This window comes from Tachysurus fulvidraco, chromosome 15 (genome assembly GCF_022655615.1).
Source record: "Tachysurus fulvidraco isolate hzauxx_2018 chromosome 15, HZAU_PFXX_2.0, whole genome shotgun sequence".
Classification (NCBI taxonomy): domain Eukaryota; kingdom Metazoa; phylum Chordata; class Actinopteri; order Siluriformes; family Bagridae; genus Tachysurus; species Tachysurus fulvidraco.
In genome coordinates, this window is record NC_062532.1 from 5,723,383 (window position 1) to 5,748,382 (window position 25,000).

The 25,000-nt window shown below is 39.0% G+C and overlaps 2 protein-coding genes across 2 annotated transcripts in view; one reads left to right on the forward strand and one right to left on the reverse strand.

The window, feature by feature from the left end:
* Window positions 1–48: 48 nt before the first annotated feature.
* Window positions 49–5,064, reverse strand: si:ch1073-303k11.2 (leucine-rich repeat neuronal protein 4). Its single transcript, XM_027171949.2, has 2 exons — window positions 4,249–5,064; window positions 49–2,268 (listed from the first exon to the last, which is right to left on the reverse strand). Exon 2 carries the CDS (start codon window positions 2,259–2,261, stop codon window positions 1,515–1,517), a length of 747 nt encoding a protein of 248 aa, XP_027027750.1. The 5' UTR covers window positions 2,262–2,268; window positions 4,249–5,064; the 3' UTR covers window positions 49–1,514.
* Window positions 5,065–10,171: 5,107 nt separating this feature from the next.
* slc16a2 (solute carrier family 16 member 2) overlaps window positions 10,172–25,000 on the forward strand; it is a 28,635-nt gene continuing 13,806 nt past the window's right edge. The window contains exons 1-3 of the mRNA XM_027171777.2: window positions 10,172–12,371; window positions 24,211–24,355; window positions 24,592–25,000. The exon at window positions 24,592–25,000 is cut by the window's right edge and continues 57 nt beyond it. Coding sequence (XP_027027578.2) covers window positions 11,984–12,371; window positions 24,211–24,355; window positions 24,592–25,000 — 942 coding nt within the window. The 5' untranslated portion in view covers window positions 10,172–11,983. The remainder of the gene's footprint in view (window positions 12,372–24,210; window positions 24,356–24,591) is intronic.

The following is a 25,000-nucleotide window of genomic DNA, read 5'->3' on the forward strand; positions in this document are numbered from 1 at the left end:
ATCTACAGATATGATTGATGTCAAATGAATACACAAATCTTTTCAGGATCGTTTCGTTTTCAAGATTTTATTATTACAAAAAAAAAAAATAATTGCATTTCTATGTGAATACAAAAATCTATAAAGCTTTACAGAAGCTCCAGGCTTCCTTGATGTTCCAGCACCATTAGTGGAATTAATCTGTAAAAAATAAAAAGACTACAATTTAAAATACCTGTAAAACTTATGTAACATGTTGACTAGCTGTAAGAAGGGTTGCTAAGTGTTCAGTTGCCAACACAGGGGTACATTAGGTTATTTCAGTTCTCAGCTCTCTTCTGCTGCTCGCTTTAATTTTTATTAATTTTTTTTTATTTAATAGTCCATGTTGATTTGTTCTTCAGGTCCTGACCCAATCTCCACAGGCATATTACCCTCGAGCTTCTTTCATGGTCAGACTGCAGTGCATCAATTCCCAATGAATGGAGTCTCTTGGAACGGTGATTAAAAAGAGTGTTTCTGTGGACTTTGTAATTTGTCCATCACCTCCAAAGAGCTTTTGCTGCTCTTTCAATTAACTTGTACTTATGGTTGATGTGATAACCATTGAAAGCTGTGTACAAAAAAGCTGGACAAATCATAAACTCGCTCACTTGCTCAGGATGCAATTAAAAGCTCCAGCCCTATGGTTTAGTTGTCTAGAAACCAAACTGAAAAGGATAAAAAGTGGATTAATAAAGACTAATGGAAACGAACAAGTATCTAATGTAGCACATTGTCATTTGGACCTTGACCAGAAGTCCATGGGCAACATTTTGACTATGAGCTGCAGTGTTCTGTTCTTCACACGAACATGCATTATTTAAGTCGGGATAGTGTGTCTTTAATGACATGATTGCGTAAGCTAGCAAGAGAGTTATATAACAAACCTACTTGTGAATAACAATCAAATAGCTTAAACAAATTAGTTGTTTAGGCTACTTATTTGTCCACAGACTTCGATTCCATTCAGATAGGAGGTACACTTGTTAGTTGATTGGGAACCAATATGAACTGGTTTAAGAAGTGGAATTAAGTGTGGCTCCTTTGTGGATTAATGATTTGACCACTGGTCTAAGCTATTGTTATGAGAGCCCAAACTATCTCTACCCCTGTGTCTTTTCAGTTTCTCCCAACTTGTATTAACTAACCTGATGGCTATAGACACTGAAGTCTTCTATGTCAATCATACCCTTAAATGAGGACTGTTGAGTCTTACATGATTAATGTTCTTACTTGCAGTCAAACCTTCCTTGGTAGGGCTTTAAATTTGACCCATGTCCATGGTGTTTGAAATCGTTTCTTAGTACTGATTTGTTTGTATTGCCCTCAAGCTCTCCCCACCATCCCTTTGACCATGCCTCATATATTTTTAACAGTACTGTTTAACAGAGCATATGTTTGATAATTCTTCTAGAAGCCTTCCCCAAAGCCTACTCACTAAAATCTGGCCTCTTACACCTCTAATTGGGTAACTTGAATTTTATCCCATCCAGTCACAGTGTTTCATTTGTAGTGTAGGATGGATTTCGTAGTCCCTCTTCATCCACATTCGCATTCTTCCTACCCCTCCTCCATCTCCAGAACAACACCACAGCCATCACCAATGCAAGCACCAAAAGTCCGATGGCCCCGGCAATGACCCATGACATCTGGAAGCCCTGACTGGACTTATGAGGGTCAAAGAGAGCACATGATGTTTCTGATTCAGTGCTGAATCCGATGTTATTTCCTGCCACCACACAAACTCGTGACCCAACCTTTACTCCATTCACCGAACCAGTACGGGAAGTATTGCTGAAAATTTGTGGTTCGTGGCCTTCTTCTGTGATGACTTTGTAGTAGGTGACTGTGGACTGTGGTGCACACCAATGGACCTCAACCAGTCCATGCGCTCCCCGTTTCAGCTCCTTGATCTCTGGAGCTGAGGGCAGCTCGCCCGGACCACTAATTCCAGGACAGTAGCACTTAGTTTGGGCAGCAATTACAGAACAGGGAACCTTGGGAACCACACAGGGGTCATATTCACACTCCCGAGGGATAAACTGAGTGGTAGTGGCCCCAGCCTTTTCAGGGACTTTTGAACTAGGTTTGGGGGTTTCTTCATCACCATCGTCATAGTCTACACTGATATAGCGGATACGGGTTTTTGTGATAGGAGGCCGAGATGCTAATGGGGTCACAGAGGCAGCCAACAAGAAGTCCACAAGCAAGGTCAGCAGGACGAGTGTAATGTTCTGCATTTTGATTCTGTAAAAGAGATGAATGCAAAAGTTAGCAACAGTCACTTGTACAGCTTTTGTCTTTTTAATTATGAGCATTCAAAAACTGTATTGGAGTCCTGCCCCTACAGGACTTGTGACCAGGTCTCAGGAATCAGTTAATATTGTAGCAGTTGTAAAAGCCTCAAACTTTATTTGTATTTGCCGGAAACAAATGTTTTCTTTATGTATGTTGAAATTACATCTTTTAAACTCAACCCCATTTTAATAGGAGTTAAAGGCTGGCTATTTTACTTTCCCTTAGCTAGTTACTGTTAGGTACAAAAGGTCCATCTTTGTACCTTTTAGTATTTTTCATGTTTAAACACGAACTATACAATATAGTGTACTTTTAAATAATGTATAATGGCACATCCTAATAAGAGACATACAAAAAGTACAAAAAGATCCTACCCTGATGTTCTCACCACATTAACAATGGAAAGTACAGTTTAGTGCCTTTTATTTTTGAGAATCTACCAGGCGTCATGTCATGTCATGTTGCAGAGAAACCGCAACGGGGCCCGTCTTGAAAACGTCACCTCTGACTGGTACAAAGCACTAACCCTGGAGACTCATGGGAAAAATGCTAAATAAAAATCTTCTGACAGAAATTGAGTAAAAATTCTAGAACACCTTCTCTGACTAATCTGAATTTGGCTTATTATTTCTTCTTATTTTTTTTTTACTCTTGTTTCCACTTGTCCATGGTTCCTTATACTTTATCTACTCTTAGCAATCCTAAACGAAAGAAGCAAGATGTTATTCTTGTATTTTATTTTTCTTACCCCAGGGTACCCCTGGATTGTAATTTATTGTCTGCGGTTGGCTGAACATTAGGGAAAACTTGCCTCTGCTCCCAAACATAGGCTTAGAAAACTCACACACAGAGTAAACATTCAGGGTCTATTCTCACTCCAGGCACTTCATCCCAGAGGTCTGTTACCGTGGGAACCAGGCTAAACCACATGGATATGAGACTGCTAGCTTTTTTTGGGGGGTGCAAGCTTGAATATTCATTAGCTATTGTGTCCGTTCACTTCCAGGCCTCAACTTTCTGAAGCTCTTTTTACTTACCAGAATGTGTTACCACACAGTTTTACAAGTAATTAATCTCACTGAAAATGTCTATTTTTTATATAGTTCAGACCAGGATTAGCAAATATTTCCAGAGTATTCTGAAATTTTTTGAAGAACTGAATCTCTCAATCACTCTCAGTATCTCAGTTGTAATTTTAAATAAACTTGAGGAACCCGAAACGTAGACCTGAGCTACCCTTGTGGCAATTCAATACACAATGGCTGGATTGTTATACCGATATCATTAGAAATTATATCATTAAATACTGTTCTTGAGGCACTTGTCAGAACTTCTACTGTAGGACAACCCACAGTACTGAGTTTGAAAGTTTTGTGGTATAATTTCTTTCTAAACAATGTCACTTATAGCATTACTAACCCAATAACTTGTTAAAACACGATGTAGTGTGCTGTGATGGGGAAAATAATCAATTATTTGGTGGTGTGATGCAACCAATACAAAGTAAAGTTATTACATTTGTTAAGGAACATGTCCAACATTTACACCAAAACTAGTCTAGGTTCGGATGCAATACACACCTTAAATATAAAACTAAACGGTGTGGAATTCCCACTAGGTTAGCTTTTGAACCCAGAAGTAGCACAAGGTTTGATTATAGGGTATCTTCCATTTCAGCATTTCGTTTATTTTAATACTTGGACTCCAGCAGTATTCTTTAAATGGAATACTGTATATTTAATTTTTAAACAAATCAGCCTGTTTAAATGGTTTCTTGAATAAAAAGGATTATTCAAACCTCACTAACTCGAATTAAACGCATAACGTCTACTTCAAGAAGTTTGAATTAAAACTATAATGTATCGAGTGATTGGAAAGTTTAGGAATATTTAAAAAAACTTCATTGAATAGAAATGAAGATGTGCTTACCTCTAGAAAATGAAATTCTTGTAGTGTTTGGTTGCCTCAAATCTTTTTTTCTCTCCCAAACGTCTTGCACTCCTCCGCTGATTCCTCTCTGAAGAGAACTGGTTTCACTGCATCCCCTTTTGTTCCCAACAGAGAAGTGCCCCCTCCCTCTCAACACCCTTATTTTCCTCCTCCTTATCCATGACTCTTTCTCCTTGCCTGCTCCCTTTTTTGGCACTGGTAACCAGGGCCAAGTGCTTTGAGCATTGCTGAATGAATTTCCTTCACTGAGAAAGCGAGACATGTTCGAACACATCCTTGTGTGTGTGACACATTTGTTACAGAGGTTGTTGTCAGAAATAACACAATTACTCATTCCATATATTTTTTAAATGCTCAGCAGACACTGGGTGCGTGTGAAGTGTGTCTGGTTTTCGAGTGTTTTCAACTCACCGGCGTCGGTCTTCTTTTGGATGCTGTTCAAGTACAGAGTCTGTACTCACATCTCCATGGCAATCGGTCTCACCTGTGAGTCTGACTTGTCAATGACATGCTGTTTTGTCTGCTTCGATGTAAAGAAAAAAAGTTAGGGCATGCGAATCTACCGCTGCGTACGGAAAGTTCTCGGCTCAGTTAGCTTGGACAAATCAAATAAACAAAATATTATTATTACAAGAGGGCTTGCTGCTGTGAGGCAAGTTTTCTTTTGTGGTACAAACAGAATTATTTTTGCTATCCTGTGCAGCTGTGTTACAAATCAATTATATAATGAATGAAACACTTAGGAGCATGCTGCTCTAGGAAAATAAATAAAAACAGCTTAGAAGATGTTACAGAGAAAATGGAGATCAGAGTTTTGACAAAAAAAAATTCCAACTCACTAACAAAATGTTCTTGAACATCGAGCTGAGTGCATGCGTTGCGTTATGCGAAACAGCCACATTATAATAAACTGAATTATATCAAAAGGGGGGGGGGAGGACAGGGTGGCTTAGTGGTTAGCACGTTTGCCTCACAGCTCCAGGGTTGGGGGTTCGATTCCCACCTCCGCCTTGTGTGTGTGGATTTTGCCACGGGGGTTTCCTCCGGGTACTCCGGTTTCCTCCCCCGGTCCAAAGACATGCATGGTAGGTTGAATGGCATCTCTGGAAAATTGTGTATGAGAGTGTGTGTGTGCCCTGCGATTGGTTGGCACTCCGTCCAGGGTGTATCCTGCCTTGATGCCCGTGACCCGAGTAGTTCGGATAAGCAGTAGAAAATGAATGAATGAATGATTATCAGAACTGCATATTTTAAACATGAAGCAGATTTACTTATTTATTTATGACAGCTTGTGGTTACTTGAGTTTCTTCATGGTTCAGAATGAAACTAAATATTCACAGTCTAGCCACTTTGATGAAACACACATCTGATAACAGAAAGACAAAACAACATGCAAAATAATCATAGCAAAATTACGACATCTACAGATCCTCAACGAATGTCACGCGCAGGTCATCCGTTTCTAAAAATAGAGATCTCATACAAAGCTAATCTATTCATCTCCCTGCTTTAGATGTTTTAAGGGCTACACTTTATTTACCATAGCGTTGTACCATTTGGATCTTAGTGAAATAATGCTTTTATTCGGTGTCTCTGCCCACGTTAGCCATATTTTCTCCACCATTTATCAGTATGTGGTAATGATTTGGTGGAATCACGTGTCATGTGATTTGTGTTCTTAGACTTTTACAAAAGCAAGACTATTTTCATTATCACAAAATAAAATATCAGCTCTGTTTGTCAGACCGATATCATGATGCTCCCACCACCATGCTTCACTACATTAGTGGTGGTCTTGAATTTTGTTTGCCAATTAAAGTCTTGGATTTGTTTTTTAATGTCTATATTTTGTCTGCACTTTCCATAGAACAGCACCATGATCTTACCGTCATTTACAGTATGTACTTTAAAGACTTCCAGCTATAGCAGAAATTGTGACGTTATTGTGCGTTATGTTTAACTGGCAGAATAAAGACATTCATGTCCACAGGCTAAGGCAGCATGAGGGCTGATCTTCATGTCGGAACAGGCATCGACCAACCCGCATGCTCCTGTTTGCTCTGGCTGACACACATGCCCGTAAATGCTGTCTGCTGTGCCTCTTCCCTTCCTGTCATCATGCATGTTGCATAATGTCTGGATTCCTCTATTCTATCTATCTTTGTTACTCTCTTCTTACTTTCTTTAAGCCTTAAAACTCCTCTCTATTTGAAACTAGGATTAGAAGAAGTCATTTGGACAGAAATAGGTGACCTCCAGAATTTTGCCTTTGCCTTACTTGCATACCAGGATCCCGTTGAGAAAAGTGATAAGAAAACATGCCTCTTGATTTAATGACTTAGATATGTTGCATTACGATGCTATACTATATGCATTACTACTGTACCGTATATGCTATGGTGATGTGACAATAAAAGTGACTTGACTATTTAAGTGCATACTGGGTACTCGTTTATAAAACATAATTTAAGATTTATACTATTAATCATATTCATTAAACAATCAACTCAGATAATAAGTGTATTTTATTACCAGCTTGTGAAAAAAAACAAAAACCTGATTCTCAGTCTCGGTCAGATCAGATATTAGGTGTCCAGGTCTCCTTTATTAGAATCGAAGAATTCATCCTGGCCATAATCATCAATGAAGTACGCGCATAATCCCATGATCCCATAATGCTATTTTCTGCACACATGATGACCTGGAAAAGAATTTGGAACATGCCCCTCAATAAGCCTCGGGCAAATTTGTGTGAACACTGTGTAGGATTTTGTTCATTTATAAAGCGGTGCTCTTGATTCTCAAATCTGATTGGTCAGAAGGTTGATTAATTTCTTATCAATAGAGCAGCAGCTCTGAAAGCAGATCCGACTGCAAGCCAAATCACAACGTTTATATTAATTCTTTTTTTTAAATTGTTTTATTGTTTCTTTGGTAACTGTATTCTTAATTGTGTTAATGTGTTTTTAAAATAACATGAACCAAGTATGCATAAAGTATAAAGTCAAACATTTACGGCATTTAGCAAACACCCTTATCCAGAGTGACTTACAACTGAGCGTTAAGGGCCTTGCTCAGGGGCCCAGCAGTGGCAGCTTGGTGGACCTGGGGTTCGAATCCATGATCTTCCGATCAGTAGCCCAACACCTTAACCACTGAGCTACCACATCCCCAAACAATCTATGTCAAGGTGGTGTAGTGCCGCCCAATATGTAACAAAGCTGTTGTTTTTCTAGTAACGGTCATGGAGTTTCTATTGAACTGATTCCCACTGGCATCTATGGATTTAAGTTTTAGAGAAAGACACTGTTACAAATATTTATAATACATGTAACTCAAAGCTGATGAAGTAATGCAAAGATTACATAGGAGCTGTCTAACCATCATGTGAGCTGCTACACACTGTTACACATCCACCCACAGTCAGAAGATTCCTCCAGTCACAAAAGTATTAGTTATTAATAACATGTTGATGATTAATACAAACATGACTGTTGCTAATAGAAAGATTTTATTATATAGATTTTTATTATATATAAATTCTTGATCCTGATTGGCCAGAAAAGTGTTTTTATTATTATTATTATTATTATTATTATTATTATTATTATTATTATTATTATTATTATTATTATTATTGTTACAATACTTCTGACTGCAAGACAAATAGCAGTAAAAATGTTTTTAGATAATAATAAAATTAATCTAACGTAATAAAAATATTATTATATTAAAATATTATAATCGGATAAGCGGTAGAAAATGAGTGAGAGTGAGAGAATACTATAAAAAAATATATAGTAACAACTTGTTGTAATGGTTAATAACAAGGATAATACTAGACATGGAAAAAAAGATGATGAACTGTTGATTATTATGTAGAATTTGGGATGTGTATAGAATAGTCACATTTCCATTGTATTGCATTAGCAAACATCAGCAATACTTACTGACCCCAGATATTTCTGTAGTGCGTTGTTCAACTGATAAGACATTTTTGTCACTGGATATCTGAACACGTAGATGTGTTTTTGATCTCTGACACCGAATTAAAAATGTCAGACTGACCTCATGACCTCATTCCTCCCTCTCCTGGCCATGTGGGATGTAGTTATCATGCATTATTACGGTATGTGGGAGTGTAAAAATGATTGGTCAAAGCATAATTTCTCTGTTACACTGGTGGGAGAATGGAAAACATCTGGAATAAGAAGAAGTGATGTTACATACAGCTAAGTATGGTGACGCATACTCAGAATTTGTTCTCTGCATTTGACCCATCCAAAGTGCACACACACAGCAGTGAACACACACACACACACACACACACACACACACACACACACACACACACACACACACACACACACACGCTGGAAATATGGTACTGGAAATATCTATTTAATTTAGTGTTGTGATGAATCACTTAGCACAGACAATAAACAGCAATATGATGACAATGAAATGTACCAAATATGTCACGGACTCACTTCTAGACACTGTTACATTAGGAATATACTTCACAGCAATGCAATTTAATAACATTAATATGGCTGTGAATGTACATACAAAGTGATTTAGAAGTCCAGAGGCGAGTAACTATTTAGAAATCGAGGCTGTTCCATTTGATAGTGTTTTCTTAAAATCTTTTAGTGCTTTAAATAAGGAACCCATTGGGAATGCTATCCATTCTTACTTACTGAACAAGCTGTACTCTATTCAGGAATTTAATTAGGCACATGGGGACACAGCCGTTATACTCCAGGGAGGTGTGTCATATATTCCAACCTCTTCATTGAATGTCTATAATCTAATTATACTAACATTCTGGAAAAACAAAACAAGAAAAAAATTCTTCTTCTTTTCCTTCTTCTTCTTAATATTATTATCGGCTGTTATTTCAGACTTGTGTTTTATTTGTTTGCCTTTCTCAATTCATTTACCTCACAATGTCAGAGTTTTTTCTCGTCATGTTGTGACTCAGTGCTGCCCCTTGGTGGTCTGCAGAGTGCAAATCTGTCTTACATTTACATTCCTGGCATTTAGCAGACACTCTTATCCAAAGTGACTTACATTTTATTTCATTTTATACACCTGAGCAATTGAGGGATAAGGGCCTTGCTCAGGGGCCCAACAATGGTAGCTTGGTGGACCTGGGGCTTGAACTCATGACCTTCCAAGCAGTAGTCACCTTAACCACTAGGCTTTTGTCTTATATATTTCAAGCATATTTTTGAGGTTATTGTTTTTGAGGTTTGTTGTTTTCTTGCTCAAAACCTTTACATGCTAAAAATGTATTGAAGTCAACTGAAGATTTCAGGAACGTTACAGGAGGATAAATACAAACACATTTAAATATATCTAATATTAATCTTAATTTTTTTGCTTTATATTACTTATAATTAACTTTTGTTCTATGTTTATGTTCTGTAAAGCTGCTTTGAGACAATGTCAATTGTTAAAAGTGCTATAAAAATAAATTTGAATTGACTTGAATTAATGAACATTGTTTAGATTATGTAAATAATATTATATGTTTTAGCCTTTTGGAACCCATACAAATGAAATTTAATACGGATATTCCTGACGTGTTCCATGACACAACACAAATCTTAGTTAATTTCGGTGCTTGGACCCCTAAATATAATAACACTCAGTGTGTACACCTTGCCTCATGGGTGCGTCCCAATCTGCACAAGACCTGCACGGAAAATGTGCAAACAATCCTTAAATTACAGTGTACACAAACAACACGATGCAATATATGTTTGTCTTTTCTATAGTTATTTACTCAAACTAAAAATCTGTACATGTGTTATAAATTTCTCTATAATTTCGACACAGTATTTAGTATGGTATATTGCGGTTTGAGACGCGTCCCATATGATACTGCGGTGACTAGACAGAAACATTGCGTTTCCTGGACGCAAACACTAGGACTGGAATTGACCCAGAAGTTAATGCGTTTAAACGCTTTAACATTCTTTATCAGGTACTGATTTATAAACGATTTATAAACGTCCGTTAGCCTCCAGTTCATCTTATACAGCAAGGAACGGGTTTAACGCAGGACGAACTGATCTACAACGTCAGAATGTAGACTAGTTATTGATGCTAAAGTGTCAAAATGGTGTCAATAATCTGCTTTAGTTTGCTTTCGTTATCGTTAGGCTGAAAACCTGTCGTAGCCACGAGCACGCGCTGCGCGGTCCCGTAACTGCCACTGATTGCGTCATGCGCTGATGGCTTCTTTCAGGGGTGCGTCTCAAATCGACGAGTTATTTCCCAATCAAGCTCAGGGGTCTTCATATACATTTAAATTATATATATATTTTTTTGTATTGTATAACATTACAGTTTATCAATAGTTGTGATTCGGTGAGGAAAAGTTAGCTTTTAAGCTTAAGCGATGGAGACTTTGTTTACATTAGTGTGTAGTGTTGTTTTATATTAGCATTTTACGCTGTGCGGATTGTGACTAGCGTCACAGACAAGACTTCCTTTAATAAACATATAATTACAGTCTGATTGTATTTAAAAATTGTGTTTCGCTAAGCAAGAATAAATAGATAAAATGTAAAAAAAAAATCAATTTCTGATAAACGTTTGTAGCTTGTAGCTAGTATCTCGTCTGATTAGCATACCTCAGATAAATGACAAACAAATCCATGTAACTGCTGATAAACTGCAGCGGTTAATGTTTAGAAATCGTCAATGAGGGACAGGGGTTTTAAATGTGTGATATTTTTACTGTAGTTTTTTAAGCACTCAGTTTATAAGTATAATTAAGAGGTTTTACTCGTAAACTGCCGTACGTAACTGATTATCGCAGTGTTTATGTAGTTTAACGCTGACACTGATGATATGTAAGTAGCTAAACTGATATAGCTAGCACCTCTCTGTTCTTGTGAACATGAATAACTGGAATTATAAATAATGTACAATTCTGACTATGCTAATTTTATACAGGTCAACCATGCTAAAATAATAAATAAATGGTTTGCCCTAAAGTAGCAAAAATCAGAAAATAATAAAAACGCCAGGATCATATTAATTTGCAAGGAACCAAATAAAAAAAATTTTTTTTTGCCATGTCAAGTCACATATTCAGTAATTTTTAGTTTTATTTGCCTGAATATGACGTAACACGAAGCGTTTAATGTTTGTACCACCTATACCACATAGACTGTAACGGATAAAAACTAAACGCAGTCGGTTTGAGACGCGCCCCGGATGAACCGGGAGACCGGCGCGGGGGGGCGGGTCCGCTCTCTGCCACCCGAGCCCGTGTAGATAGGTTTGTTTAGGAAGGTGAGAGAGAGAGAGAGAGAGAGAGAGAGAGAGAGAGAGAGAGAGATCTGTTGAATGGAGACGGTTCTTGGAGTTTATAACGGTGTCCGGTGCAGCTGGGGGCGTTAAACACGCGTGAGAACCTGCGTCTCAAAAGGCTCACGAGGCTCGTGATCTTGTCGCTGTTTTGAGACTTTAATACCGGTGCAGTTTCTCGGTGCAGGTTTGGATCTCGAGCTGCGAGAGTTCAGCGCGCGCGCATCCCATCCCATGTAAACCTTTGCTTTTCTGCTGTTTATTATTTCAACCAAATTTTTTTTACAATACTGATAAATATACATATTATATATATACCCACCTCCTCCTCCTCCACTCTTTGGCGCACGCGGTGCTTTTCGTTTCATGCAATAAAAAAAGACTTTTATGGACACTGGTGTGGACGCACGTGCGCACGCATGCATGATGAATCCGGCAAACAGCAACTGCATCACCGAGATCGGTGACAGGACGCGCGAGCCCGATACCGAGCCCAAGCACGGGGCTTTGGAGTCAGTGGAGCGCGCTTCCGGTAAGCAACCTCCCTCCTCGGTGGAACAGGGATGCCAGCTCGGGAAAGCGGAGGAAGAGCAGGTGCACACGACCCCAGCGCAGTTTGTGCCGCCGGAGGGAGGTTACGGCTGGCTCGTGGCGTTCGCTGCTACCTGGTGCAATGGCTCGATTTTTGGTATCCAGAACTCGTTCGGGATTCTGCACGTGATGCTCGCGGAGGAGCACGAGGACCCCAACGACAAGGCGTCCCAGTTTAAAGTAGGTGAGTGAGCTTTTAGCTTCCATGGCACGAGTGCACCGGCAGGTAAGCGTTCAATGTCTACTAAAGGTGTTGTACATAAATGTCCCCAACGTTTATAAACAACTCTTGACATCATTGTTACAGCTTGTACCATATGTGTAATAAAAGGTGCACATAATGTCTTACTCGAGTCTCCTATACAGTATTTAAAAAAGTAGGAAATTTTGTTTAGATGAGACACTTTTCCCCCCAGTGCTATTTGCTTAAATAATAAGTTATAAGTATAAATAAGTTAAATCTGCAATTCTTTGCAGTCAAAAGCCAAATGAGGCTGCAACGGTAGTTATTTGTGAATGTCTATGAGCTTATGAGTGAGGAAGACGGTCAACAAGGTTTTAATCCAGAAAATCTATCACAAGCTGTTGCTGGTGTAGAGATAATTGCAGCCTACATCTACTGGCTTGTCTTTGGGAGGTAGAAGCAAACCTCAGAACCCTGAGGAAACCACACAGACACAGAGTGAACCTCCAGAGAAACACCTTTTACTTTCCCATGTAGAGTAATGTGATGGTCAGGACACAAGATAGTCTACAGAGCACCAGATGGACATTTTTCTTCGTCTATTAATCTTGTTTTCTCTGTGCATATCTCTGTTTATGGCCAAAAAAGCCTGCAAAACATCTCTGTCTTCTCGACATGTGAGATCGACATGTGATTTGTTTGCTTTCCTGTGTACAAAAACAAAAAACAAACAAAAAAAAAACCCTGCAAGCTCAGCCTAAAAGTGAGCTGGAGATACTGGACATTTGGGGAAACTACAAAAAATTATATATTTTATAAACGGATTGCTATATGTGTTTTTAAAAAATATATAAAAAATAAAAATGATGGTCCTATAGAACATGTTCTGAAAAAAAGTGAAATAATAGATATCAATATAATAAAACAATAATTTATTTTATAATATATTAATAACTGATGGATTTTTGACCAGAGTATTAAGTTTGACTATGATAAGAAAAGAAAAAAAATGCTTAGGATATTATTTACATTTACACTATTTACTGTAGAGTGTCACCCAAATGAGGATGAGTCATGTCCTCTCAGGGAGTTTTTCCTTTCCGCTGTCGCCTCCGGCTCGCTCGTTAGGGATAGGGATAGATATATATTTTAAATTTTAAGTTAATCTTTTTTTAAATTAATTTAAAACTTTAATTGTATATATTCATTTATTTATTTTTTTTATTTTTCTTCTTCTTCTTCTATATTTATCGCTTTTTCTCTCTCTTCTGTTTCCATACTTCTGTAAAGCTGCTTTGAGACAATGGGAAATTGTTGAAAGCGCTACACAAATAAATTGAATTGAATTGAATTGCTGGTCAAAATATCCGATGGATGTAAATGACATATTTGCACTATGCAGTATGTACGCTGGTGGCTAGCGGATGAATATTAGAAGGTTAGCATCGTCTCAAATGGAACACTGGTGTGTAAAGTCAAAAGATGCCAAATGCCTGTAATGCGATGCTGCCAGCTTTAGCAGAATAAACTGAATTTAATATTGAATGTGGGCCAAGTCAAAAGACATCTGTAAGATTATCCACTAGTGTCATCAGTCAATTTGAACATCGGTCAACTTTTTTCTCATCCAGCACCAGAGCCTGGTAATCCCGCCCCTTTCCCGCCACGTAGACAAAACGACGAATGCATGAAACGTCCAGCATTCCACGATTTTTATTTGAATAAGTGCCTCATCTATTTATTAAAGATGTGGAGTTACTCAAACTGAAATTATTATAATATAATATAATATTCATTCATTCATTTTCTACCACTTATCCGAACTTCTCGGGTCACAGGGAGCCTGTGCGTCATCGGACATCGAGGCAGGATACACCCTGGACGGAGTGCCAACCCATAGCAGGGCGCACACACACACTCATTCACGTAATCACACACTACGGACAATTTTCCCGAGATGCCAATCAACCTACCATGCATGTCTTTGGACCGGGGGAGGAAACCGGAGTACCCGGAGGAAACCCCCAGGGCACAGGGAGAACATGCAAACTCCACACACACAAGGGAATCGAACCCCCAACCCTGGAGGTGTGAGGCAAACGTGCTAACCACTAAGCCATCATGCCCCCTTATAATATAATATAATATAATATAATATAATATAATATCATATAATATCATATAATATCATATAATATCATATAATATCATATAATATAAACCTCACAGCCAGATCTCCTGTCAGAACTGATGTAAAAAAGAATCACCCAAACTGGTTGCATAAAACAAACCAGTATTTTCTCCCCAGCACCAAAGCAGCACATTTTAAACATTATATACAAGGTAGAGGACAGGAATCGAACCCTCAATCCTGGGTTATTTTATCATTTTTAGAATAATTGGTTTTAACTTTTTATACTTCAATAGCAGCTACAAACAGTTACCACAATCAACTGTTTTCTGAAACATTATCTAAAAAGTTTTGTAACAATTGTTTAAATAAATGAATAAATAAATAAATAAAAGTTGTAGCTTTAAATCTGACTGCTACGAAGCACTCACACTGGAGACTCCTTTCATAAGCGCTGTGTGTCGTCATTGTAGTCTAATTTTTAGTGTCTCTTGTTATTACGATGACGGAAAAAAAGGAGGTTTTATCAGTACGATGTCTCAGTTTGTCCCTTTATCGGTTCCCTCCCTGAGTTGTTTGAGCCCGAGTTAGTGACGGAGCATTGCGAGAGAGGCGGGAGGATGAGCAAGTGGTATGGTGTGATCAGTGTATCTATGGGTGATTGTTCATCGCTTTTCCCTCCAGGCTGAACGCCTGCTTCACAAAACCAGGTGTCTCTCTTTCTAACTCCGTCTGCGCTCAGTTTTCTTTTTAAATCGGCGGAGAAAACAACTGCCACGTTTCCATATAAAAGTTTATCGACTTTAAACGGGTTTTAAACCGTCGTGTCTCCACCCTTCTCTTTTTAATCTCTTTTTTTAATTTGAATGTCCATGTCTCTTTCACTCCTTTCTATAGATTACTTCAATCTCCCTTATTATTTGTTCCTTTTCTCTGTCGTTTCTGTTTCTCGTTTCGTCTGTTCTTCTCTTCCTTTTGTTCCTTTTGTTCTTTTCTTACTTTTACCTCCCCCTTCTCTTTCTTCTGTCTGTGCCTCACTTATCCTCGCTCGTCTGCCAGTCTTTCAGACTCTTTCTCTTTTTTTCCCCCCTTACTTTCTTTTTAATTCTATCTATCCCTGTCCTATAATTTACTCTTTGTTTCGCACTTCTCTCCTAGTATCTCCTTTCTCTCTCGTTCTTTGTCCGCCAGTCCTCTTCCTCTCCTGTCCTCTCGGAACTCTCTGACCGCAGATCCTCTGAAGCGTGGAGGTTTAATCTCAGCAGGGGATTAAAGTGGAAACTCCCGTTTGCATAAATACTGCTCGGTCCTGCATTAATCCTGAAACACACTGGACGTTTCTGTCCCATTTGAAGAGCATCATATGGAAAGCAGTTTAAGATCTTTTTTCCTTCCTTTTCTTTTTTTTTTAAATTCTTTTTTAAAGTATAAATTCTCTTGTTTTGATAAAAACTGAAAGGCAAAAAAAAAAACTATGCTGTGGAATGCTGTACGTTTTTATCACCGAAGAACATTTATTTAAACATGTTGGCCAAAGTTCAGTGCATTGAGCAAGAAGGAGTGAAAATTGCTTGCAAAAATCCCAACACTCTGGTTTGTGCACAGATCGAGTCCTTTGTGTGTCGGATGCATTTGTTTTGCTCATAAATACATCACTTTTTTCGAATCTGTCACTACAACACACGTGAATGAAAACAAATATAGCATACGAGTGAAAATACTTTGTAAATCTGCAATAATATGTAACCTTTATAGAAGAAATCTCCAGTGTCAGCACTTTGTATCAGACAAACCGTTGTCGTTTCTCAGTAAAATGACAAACTGCTCCGTCTTATTAACTTTATGCTCCGTCTTATTAACTCTTATTAAAAAAGACAGGCTGGTTAGTTATGTAATAATGGTCAGTGTTAAGAGCTGCTGCCGTGACACAACCTCTTATTCTGTATCTTACCCATTATATTGGTTTGCTAAACATTTTGCTACCATCTTGCAGAAGCTTGGACTCTACATGATCCCCGAATGTTCAGATATTATCAGCAGATTCCTTATGTTCTGTGGAGCTGCTGCAGATCGGGTTTTTGTTGTTTCAGCACATCCCACAGATTTTTAGGCCAGATTTAGGCCTTTCTTCGTCGTGTTCCTCAAACCGTTCCTGAAGGATTTGTGTGTTGAGGGTGGGTGCATTATTCTGCTCTAAGAGGCAACCTCCATGCATGTCAATGGTTATACCTGGTGTACAACACTGTTTAGGAAGGTAGTAAGTGTCAAATTACACAGACATTACCTGGTTTTTAAGCTGAATCACGCCCGGAGCATTGTACTACCCTCACCGGCTTGTCCCTTTCCCACAGTGCATTCTAGTGCCATCACTGCCTCAGGTAAATGGCAAACCAGGCCACATTCTTCCACTGATCCAAGGTCCCATTCTGATTCTTATGTGCTTATTGTTGCAGTGGACAGTGGACAGGGGTTAGAATTGTATAGGGACAGCATGGCCTCATGCACTGCCATACACAACCATCATTGACATTTTATGTCCCACAGCAGCCTTTCTGTTTGTTCAGACAAGACAAAATAGCCTACATTGCATTTGCTTTTCAGTGAGCCTTGGGCACCAAATATTCTGTTGCCAGCTCATGGCTTGTCCCTCCTCAGACAATCATTAGTAGGTCCTTACTACCACTAAGCTTTGCCATTATTGGAGATAATCCAACCCATCAGAATTCAGTCACTCAGGTCTTCACTTCTCCTCATTTCTCTCACCTCCTATACATCAACTGGCCTGAACCGACTGGCCACTTAATGCCTTGCCTGATATACTCCAGATAATCAGCTTTATATAACATTTTGGCTTACTGAACATGCATAATCATAGATGAAGGAGTTCTAGGAAAGCTCAAATCGATCAAATTTGCCTTCAGACGTGAGAAGGCTTCATTTGAAGGTTTTTGCACTTTAAATTTTACTCATACTCCTCCTCAACGGTATCATCTGTTAAAAGCCCAAAGTACACCGAATGAATATTTAATAGGCTTTTTAATCCATTACTTCTCTGCTCTTGCTGTAGTTTTTCTTCTCCCAGCAAAATACAGAGATGAACTCGTGATGAACTTTCCATCTGTTGCGTATCCACATTAATAATGTTTAGGTCAGATCTCCAGGGGAATATATAACGATGGCCTCTGGGTGTTTTATGTATGTTTGGATAGGCGAGATAATTTGCATGAGCCAGTACGCTGTGCCATTGTGGGCTTGTTAAACATCTGGTTTAAGTAGATCATATTAAGGTTTAATTTATAGAGGTAATTCAAGGGTTTAATATCAGACGGCCAGAAGCGTCAAAGACGGGACTTGATGTAAAATATCATTTAAATTTTGTTTTGACAAAGCCACACAATAATTACACAATGTATTACTTAAAGAGTTGTTTATTGTCTTTTCTGTGAGAGGGGGTCAGCTGAAGCTCAGGAGAAGATATCAGAGTACAATCAATAAATTTTTTAGAGTTTAGAGTATAGAGTTTTTTTTAGGTATTGGTCATTTTAAATGGTCCTATAATGGTCAACTGCATTAATTTTTATCATCGTTGGTTGTTACTATGGCAACAACTAAAGTCTTTATTACCTACTTCAGCTACAGTACTAGTTACAGTACAAGTACTTTGTTTGCACAGCTGCCACAGGCCGTTAGCAATAAACCGACAACGAGTAAACAGAAAATGTAGTTATAAACGGATAAAAAGTAAACAGATAAATATTTGTATGTATGGTTCAATTTATCCCCGCGGTCAGGACTAAAGGGTTGTGCGCGGTGCCGTTAGCCCCTGTGTTAGTCTCGCACCTTTCTGCTACACTGAACTTTGTACAATGGCGACTTGTGCTAGAGGGGAACCTGGCCAAATGTGATCTAAGGTGAGGTTTCTTTTCTTTTCTTTTCTTTTTTTTTTTAAGGAAATGACAATTATTTAACTAAAATTAGCTGAAATTATGCAAAGGACAAAAGACTGAAAACTGTTTCATGATTGAAATTGGTTTGAGTTTTTATACTGATATTTATATCTAATATCTAATTCTAGATAAATGTACTTTCATTCCAGGATTAATGTTCACATTTGTGTTTGGTAAACTGATAAAATCCTGTTTTTGACTTAGAGCCTGAAAAAAAAGGTACTAAACCAGGCGTTCCCAAATATTTCTGACAAAAGCACACCTTATATAAGTTTAAAAGCAGCAAAAAATATCTTTTTTCCAAGGCACACTAAACAGACTAAACACTAACAACCTTTCTCTTTATTAAATGTTAGAGAGAGGCGTCATGATTGTTCTGTTAAACCATGAGACAACAAGCTGTTTGGGGAAAGGTTAAAATGCCTCAGCAACAAAAAACCCTGGAACAAAAGAATTGAAAAACAGACAAGGTTAAGGACACTTTTACACCTAAAAACAAAAACCTCCCTCATTTATTAATCCGAAAAACAACGATAAACCTTTGCCAAGGATGTGTAGAAATCACAAAAATCGAACGATTGACGACAATCTACAGTATTCTACATAATAATCCCTGAAAATGTTCCACATCTAGTGTGAACAGTTCTAAACTAATGACTTGTGTACACTTTATAACTGTTCAGGTAGCTTTTGAAGCCTCAGAAACAAATGTAAATACAAGCCTGAAATTCTGCACACGGTTTATAATGAAGAGTGACTTTATTACCAGAAGGTATGAAGCAAAACTGAGCCGGTCAGTCAGGAAGCCTCCAGCGATTTATTATGAATTCACCTATTAATAGCACAAAATCTAGCCAACAGAACAAAACTGACCAAACGAATCAATGGCTATTTCTTCTGACGCGAGCGCAAACAAAGATCAGTCCGAGTGAGGAAATAAAGCTAAAGTTTTTAGATCAGTCAAATACCACAAGTGATGCTGATAATGGAAGTTACAATAAACTTTACACGGATTAGCTTATAAATGTAGAGAGAGGAGGATGCAGTGGATAATAATTCTTATAAAAAATACTTTATACATTTTATAAATTTGTGGATAAGACTGAACTGGCAGTGCAGGAGAAGGTTGACCTAAAACGTCATTCTTTTTTTTTTTTTCTTTTTTTTTTTTCCCCTTGGCTTCTAAAATACAAGAACAAAGGGTGTGTTGTAGGGGTGTGGGTTTGTGTGTGATCGCTGACAGGAATTTTGGCTTTGTGGGTCACTTTACTGTTCTGCTTTAATCTCTAAAGTCTCTACACTCTGGTCCAAAGTACACTATTTCGATAAAATATGCAATATTTATACATTTAGTTGTATACTCTAAACCTCTTTTTCAAACTAGCCCCGGTCATGAAGGCAACATGTGTAACCCATTTACCGTTGGCTATAATATAACATAGATCTTGCTGAAATTGAGAAACACACATACACACACACACGGAAAATTGCAAGGCTCATACACTCTTCCAAACGCACTCATAATACAAGAGCAGCCTTATACTGTACAAACCCACACACTTTACATACAGCAAGCTTCAAACATACACACATTAGACTTAACCAACCGACCATATGGACCTCAGAAGCCCGTTGCTTAATGTTCCACACTCTATATTTCATGCAAACTTGCAGTTTAGGAAAGTAATAATTCTACTAATCGTGTAGCCGCCTAGCTTTGCGTAGCTTTCCACTTCACTTGGCTATTTTTTTTTTCCTTTTTTTTTTTTCTTTCCTGTCCTAGCGAATGATTAAACAAAGTAAAACTTCAGATATAGGCTACGTAAATACACAAAGCACACTCGTATTTCATCTCACGAGCTCGCGGGCTTCTAGGCAAGGAAGCTTTTTTTTTTTTTCCTTCCCGAGAAGCAAAATACACAGAACTGATCTAATTCCAACATCCTGTCAGAGATCCTGTATTGTTTACATTTACATGGTAAATGTGCGCTCGACGTTTTTCAAATAAATGGCGTACTTAATCGTTTTTTCAAACCCCCTTTTTCACGTCTTATCTATCTGTTAAACAGTAAACAGTATTTGTTTTAATACGTATCTCAGGATTACATTAAAATATCAGACAGCAGTAATCAGAATCAGAATCAGGTTTATTGGCCAAGTGTATTGACACACACAAGGAATTTGGTTCCAGCTGTTGGTGACACTGAAAAGTACAGACATAAATAACACTATACTAAGTAGTAATTGCAGAATACTTAATACTTATATTAAACATATATGGTAAATGGACATGTATTACAACCATGCATCCCTTCATCCATGCATCCCTTCATCCATCCATCCATCCATCCATCCATCACAAGGTTACCAGGAACTTGGTGTCTATCCTGGAGGGGTCGGGGGAAGAGACGGAGGACATCTCGTTCAACCCATCACAAGGCACAATCCCCCCCCCCCTCCACACACACACATGCACACACACACACGCACACACACACACTCATTCACACACTACTACGAACAATTTAGAGATGCCTTTCAACCTGCATGTCTTTGGACTGGAGGAGGAAACCAGAGTACAAAGGGGGATCCCCCGGAACATGCAAACTCCACCCACACAGAGTGGAGGCGGGAATCGAATCCTCAACCCTCAGTATAATATAACACAAGTCCTGTGGGGAATAGAAAAAAAGTGCATATTAATACACCTCAATTAAAATGTCCTAACTTTCTGGAAGTAAAAGTAATTAACACAGTAATCAAGGTTAGTTAAAGAGATTAATTAATGTGTGTACCGTTCTATTCGAATTCTTTCATTATTATTAGCACATATAGTGGAACAGAAGGTTGTTTGTTTGTGTCATCCCTGTGACATTGTGTCTGGTGGTCGAACCCTGTCAGAATGCATCAGTCACTTTTAGTGGGTCTCTCTCTCACTCACTCTCTCTCTCTCTCTCTCTCTCTCTCTCTCTCTCTCTCTCTCTCTCTCTCTCTCTCTCTCTCTCTCTCTCTCTCTCTCTCGCTGTGCAGTGCCAGACAGATCTGGGCCTGATTCTCCCTAACGAGACTGCTGTGTGTTAAAGCCCTTGAGCTAGTGATGGTGAAAGAGGAGGAAAGAGGAAGTGGGGTGGGCGATGAGAAGGAAATAAAGGGAGAAAGCAAAGCACAAGGGAGTGAAAAGTGGGGGAGTAAATAAAGTAAATGACACAGGAAACGAGTAGGGGAAAGAAGAGAGAGAGAGAATGTAGAAGAATTTGTAATAAATGAATCATCTTTCACCTGGCACTGTGAGCTATTATGCGAGAGGTCGTGTGTGAGACTGAAAAAAGAAAGTGTCTTAAAACCCTGTTATTAGTGTTGCAGGCTGCAATGTGCTGTAATTATGCTGTAATTATGATTAATGGTTCTCCAGTCAATCTCTTTTTCTTTGATCTTTACCAGGGTGCCAATAATTCTGCACAGCCAAGAAAGCTTGTTTGCTGTTTTTTGGATCTTTGTCTAAAAAAAAGAATAGAATTATTATTATTACTGTTATTATTATTATTATTATTATTATTATTATTATTATTATTATTATTATTATTATTATTATAGGGGTCACGGTGGCTTAGTGGTTAGCACGTTTGCCTCCAGGGTTGGGGGTTCGATTCCCGCCTCCGCCTTGTGTGTTTGGAGTTTGCATGTTCTCCCCCGTGCCTCGGGGGTTTCCTCCGGGTACTCCGGTTTTCTCTCCCAGTCCAAATACATGCATGATAGGTTGATTGGCATCTCTGGAAAATTGTCCGTAGTGTGTGAGTGAATGAGAGAGTGTGTGTGTGTCCTGCGATGGGTTGGCACTCCGTCCAGGGTGTATCCTGCCTTGATGCCCAATGACACCTGAGATAGGCACAGGCTCCCCGTGACCCGTGGTAGTTCGGATAAGCGGTAGAAAATGAATGAATGAATGAATTATTATTATTATTATTATTATTATTGTTGTTGTTGTTGTTTTTATTATTATTATTATTATTAATAAGAAAGACAAGCATTAAAGGTAGGAAGAGACCATATTGGATTTTTTCCCCTCTTATATTTATTAATAGAGGGCCAAGCACTTTTCATACTTGGGACTGTTATTCGTTTGTTATTTAGGAAACAAATGTGACCTGAAGAAAACCTTTCATATTTTTGATATGCATGATAATCCGAGTATAACGCACAAATGACCTAATGGGATGCTGGCAGGACGTTAGGGCCTATCCTATTAAGGTTTTTTTCTTAATGACGTCAAACGTCTCACATACGGTCATGAATCTTAACAAATTCGCAGCTTGAGAGGTGTCCTGAAGACCTTAGGTGTTGCAATATGGCAGAACAGATTGATGTGTTCAGTTCACATGTAGTCTGTTTCTTTAGGGAACAACATGCTGATGGTCCTCTGTTGTTAACGGGTGACACCAGAAAGTGCTTGGCCCCTTAATTGCAGCTTGCATCTATATATTTATTGAAGTGTTCTCTAACGTGTTTACATTATGAGACCATTCTAAGTGTCGAGGAAAAATAGGATTGCTGCTAATGTTTAATATATGACTTTATTCATGTGATGGATCTAACCCTAACCCTAACACTGGCGCTGTGTCTACCTACAACAATAACATAACTCTTTTACATACTACATTCCACGAAAGAAAATAATCTGTGGGTTAATAAGCAAAGGAATGTCTAATGCCTGCTGTATTTAGGAGGGTGAAATCCTCTTTTACACACACACACACACACACACACACACACACACACACACACACACACACACACACACACACACACACACACACAATAACCTCACCTCATGCTTCCCTTTTTCTCAATTGTTCTAAATTCCCTTAAGAACCTCAACCAGAGATTCCTAAACTGCAAAGCCAACAAACAAAGTCCAACTGCAGAACTGCGTGTGCGTGTGTGTGTGTGTGTGTTTGTGTGTGTGTGTGTGTGTGTGTGTGTGTGTGTGTGTGTGTGTGTGTGTTGTGTAGGGATTGTAAATGTCAATGGAGTAATGGAAATCATCTGTCAGACTGAAAGAGATGTGTTTAATTATTATTTTTTTTCACTTTTGTCCTTTTTGTCCGCTACATTATATGTTTAAGCCCCCAGGGTTTTTTTTTTAGAAAGCATAACAACATACACAAAACACACACACACACACACACACAAATCCACCCCTATGGATATACATATCAGATACATGCTACCCGATACACAAGGCCCACACACGATCCATATACACATGAAAATAAAAATGCAGTCGATTCATTCTACGTCAGACATGTAATTCTACACACACACACACACACGGACACAATGAGGTCAGTCTCCAATGTTTAACCAGTGAACTCAAACACAGTACACACTGTACAGACATTAAACCACCTTTGATCATCTAAACCCACCATCCACCTGAGACAAACACCAGGGATATTGCATAACTCTGTGTGTGTGTGTGTGTGTGTGTGTGTGTGTGTGTGTGTGTGTGTGTGTGTGTGTGTGTGTGTGTGTGTATGTTTGATGTGATTCCAACAGGCAATTTGAATGTCCTGCTCCACCATTCACTCCTTATTTGGATTTAATCAAGTTTAAAATGAGAGAGACAGAGAGCTCGAAATGACTGAGTTCTCTATCTAGCCACATGCTTAATTTTTATGTACGGTGATCAATAATTTTCTAAGCTACTCACAGCCCAGATCTCTTACACACATCCCTGTCTCCACTCCTCTTATCTCTGCAGCATGGGTCGGCGCCTTGGCTATGGGGATGATCTTTTTCTGCTCCCCTGTGGTCAGCATGTTCACCGATCACTTTGGCTGCAGGAAGACGGCAGTGGGAGGAGCCTTCGTCGCCTTCCTCGGACTCCTCAGCAGCTCGTTCGCCACGTAAGGCCTCGTTGACATGATCATCGTTAGAATGCAAATCACCGTAGACGGTTGTCGTCGTGACAACCATTATGTTGATACTATAGATGGAAATATTGTCAGCACCTGACTAACCAGAACATAGAATTCAGCAGCACTGTGGTATAATTCTTTCTCTCTCTCTCTCTCTCTCTCTCTCTCTCTCTCTCTCTCTCTCTCTCTCTCTCTCTCTCTCTCTATCCCTATTTCCGCTGCAGGACACTGGGCCTCCGTTATTTCACTTACGGTGTGCTGTTTGGCTGCGGCTCGTCCTTCGCCTTCCAGCCATCGCTGGTCATCTTAGGGCACTATTTCCGTCGCCGCCTAGGTCTGGCTAATGGTGTGGTGACGGCAGCAAGCAGCCTCTTCACCATAGCACTGCCTGTGCTCCTCAAGAAAGTTGTAGGTCCTCTGGGCCTTTCCAGAACCTTCCAGATCCTCAGCATCTTCATGCTGGTCCAGTCACTGCTGGCACTCTCTTTCCGGCCGCTGATTCCTTCAACTGGGGGCTCCCAGGGGCTCGCCGGAGAGCAGGGATCCACAGCAGGAACTCGGTGGAGCAGAGGTGTGACGAAAGTGAAGAAGTATTTCAACGCCCGTGTGTTCAGGGTGGCTACATACCGAGTG

Excerpts from the sequence above, each read along its gene's own strand:
- si:ch1073-303k11.2 (XM_027171949.2), bottom strand. The coding sequence starts at position 2,261 with ATGCAGAACATTACACTCGTCCTGCTGACCTTGCTTGTGGACTTCTTG.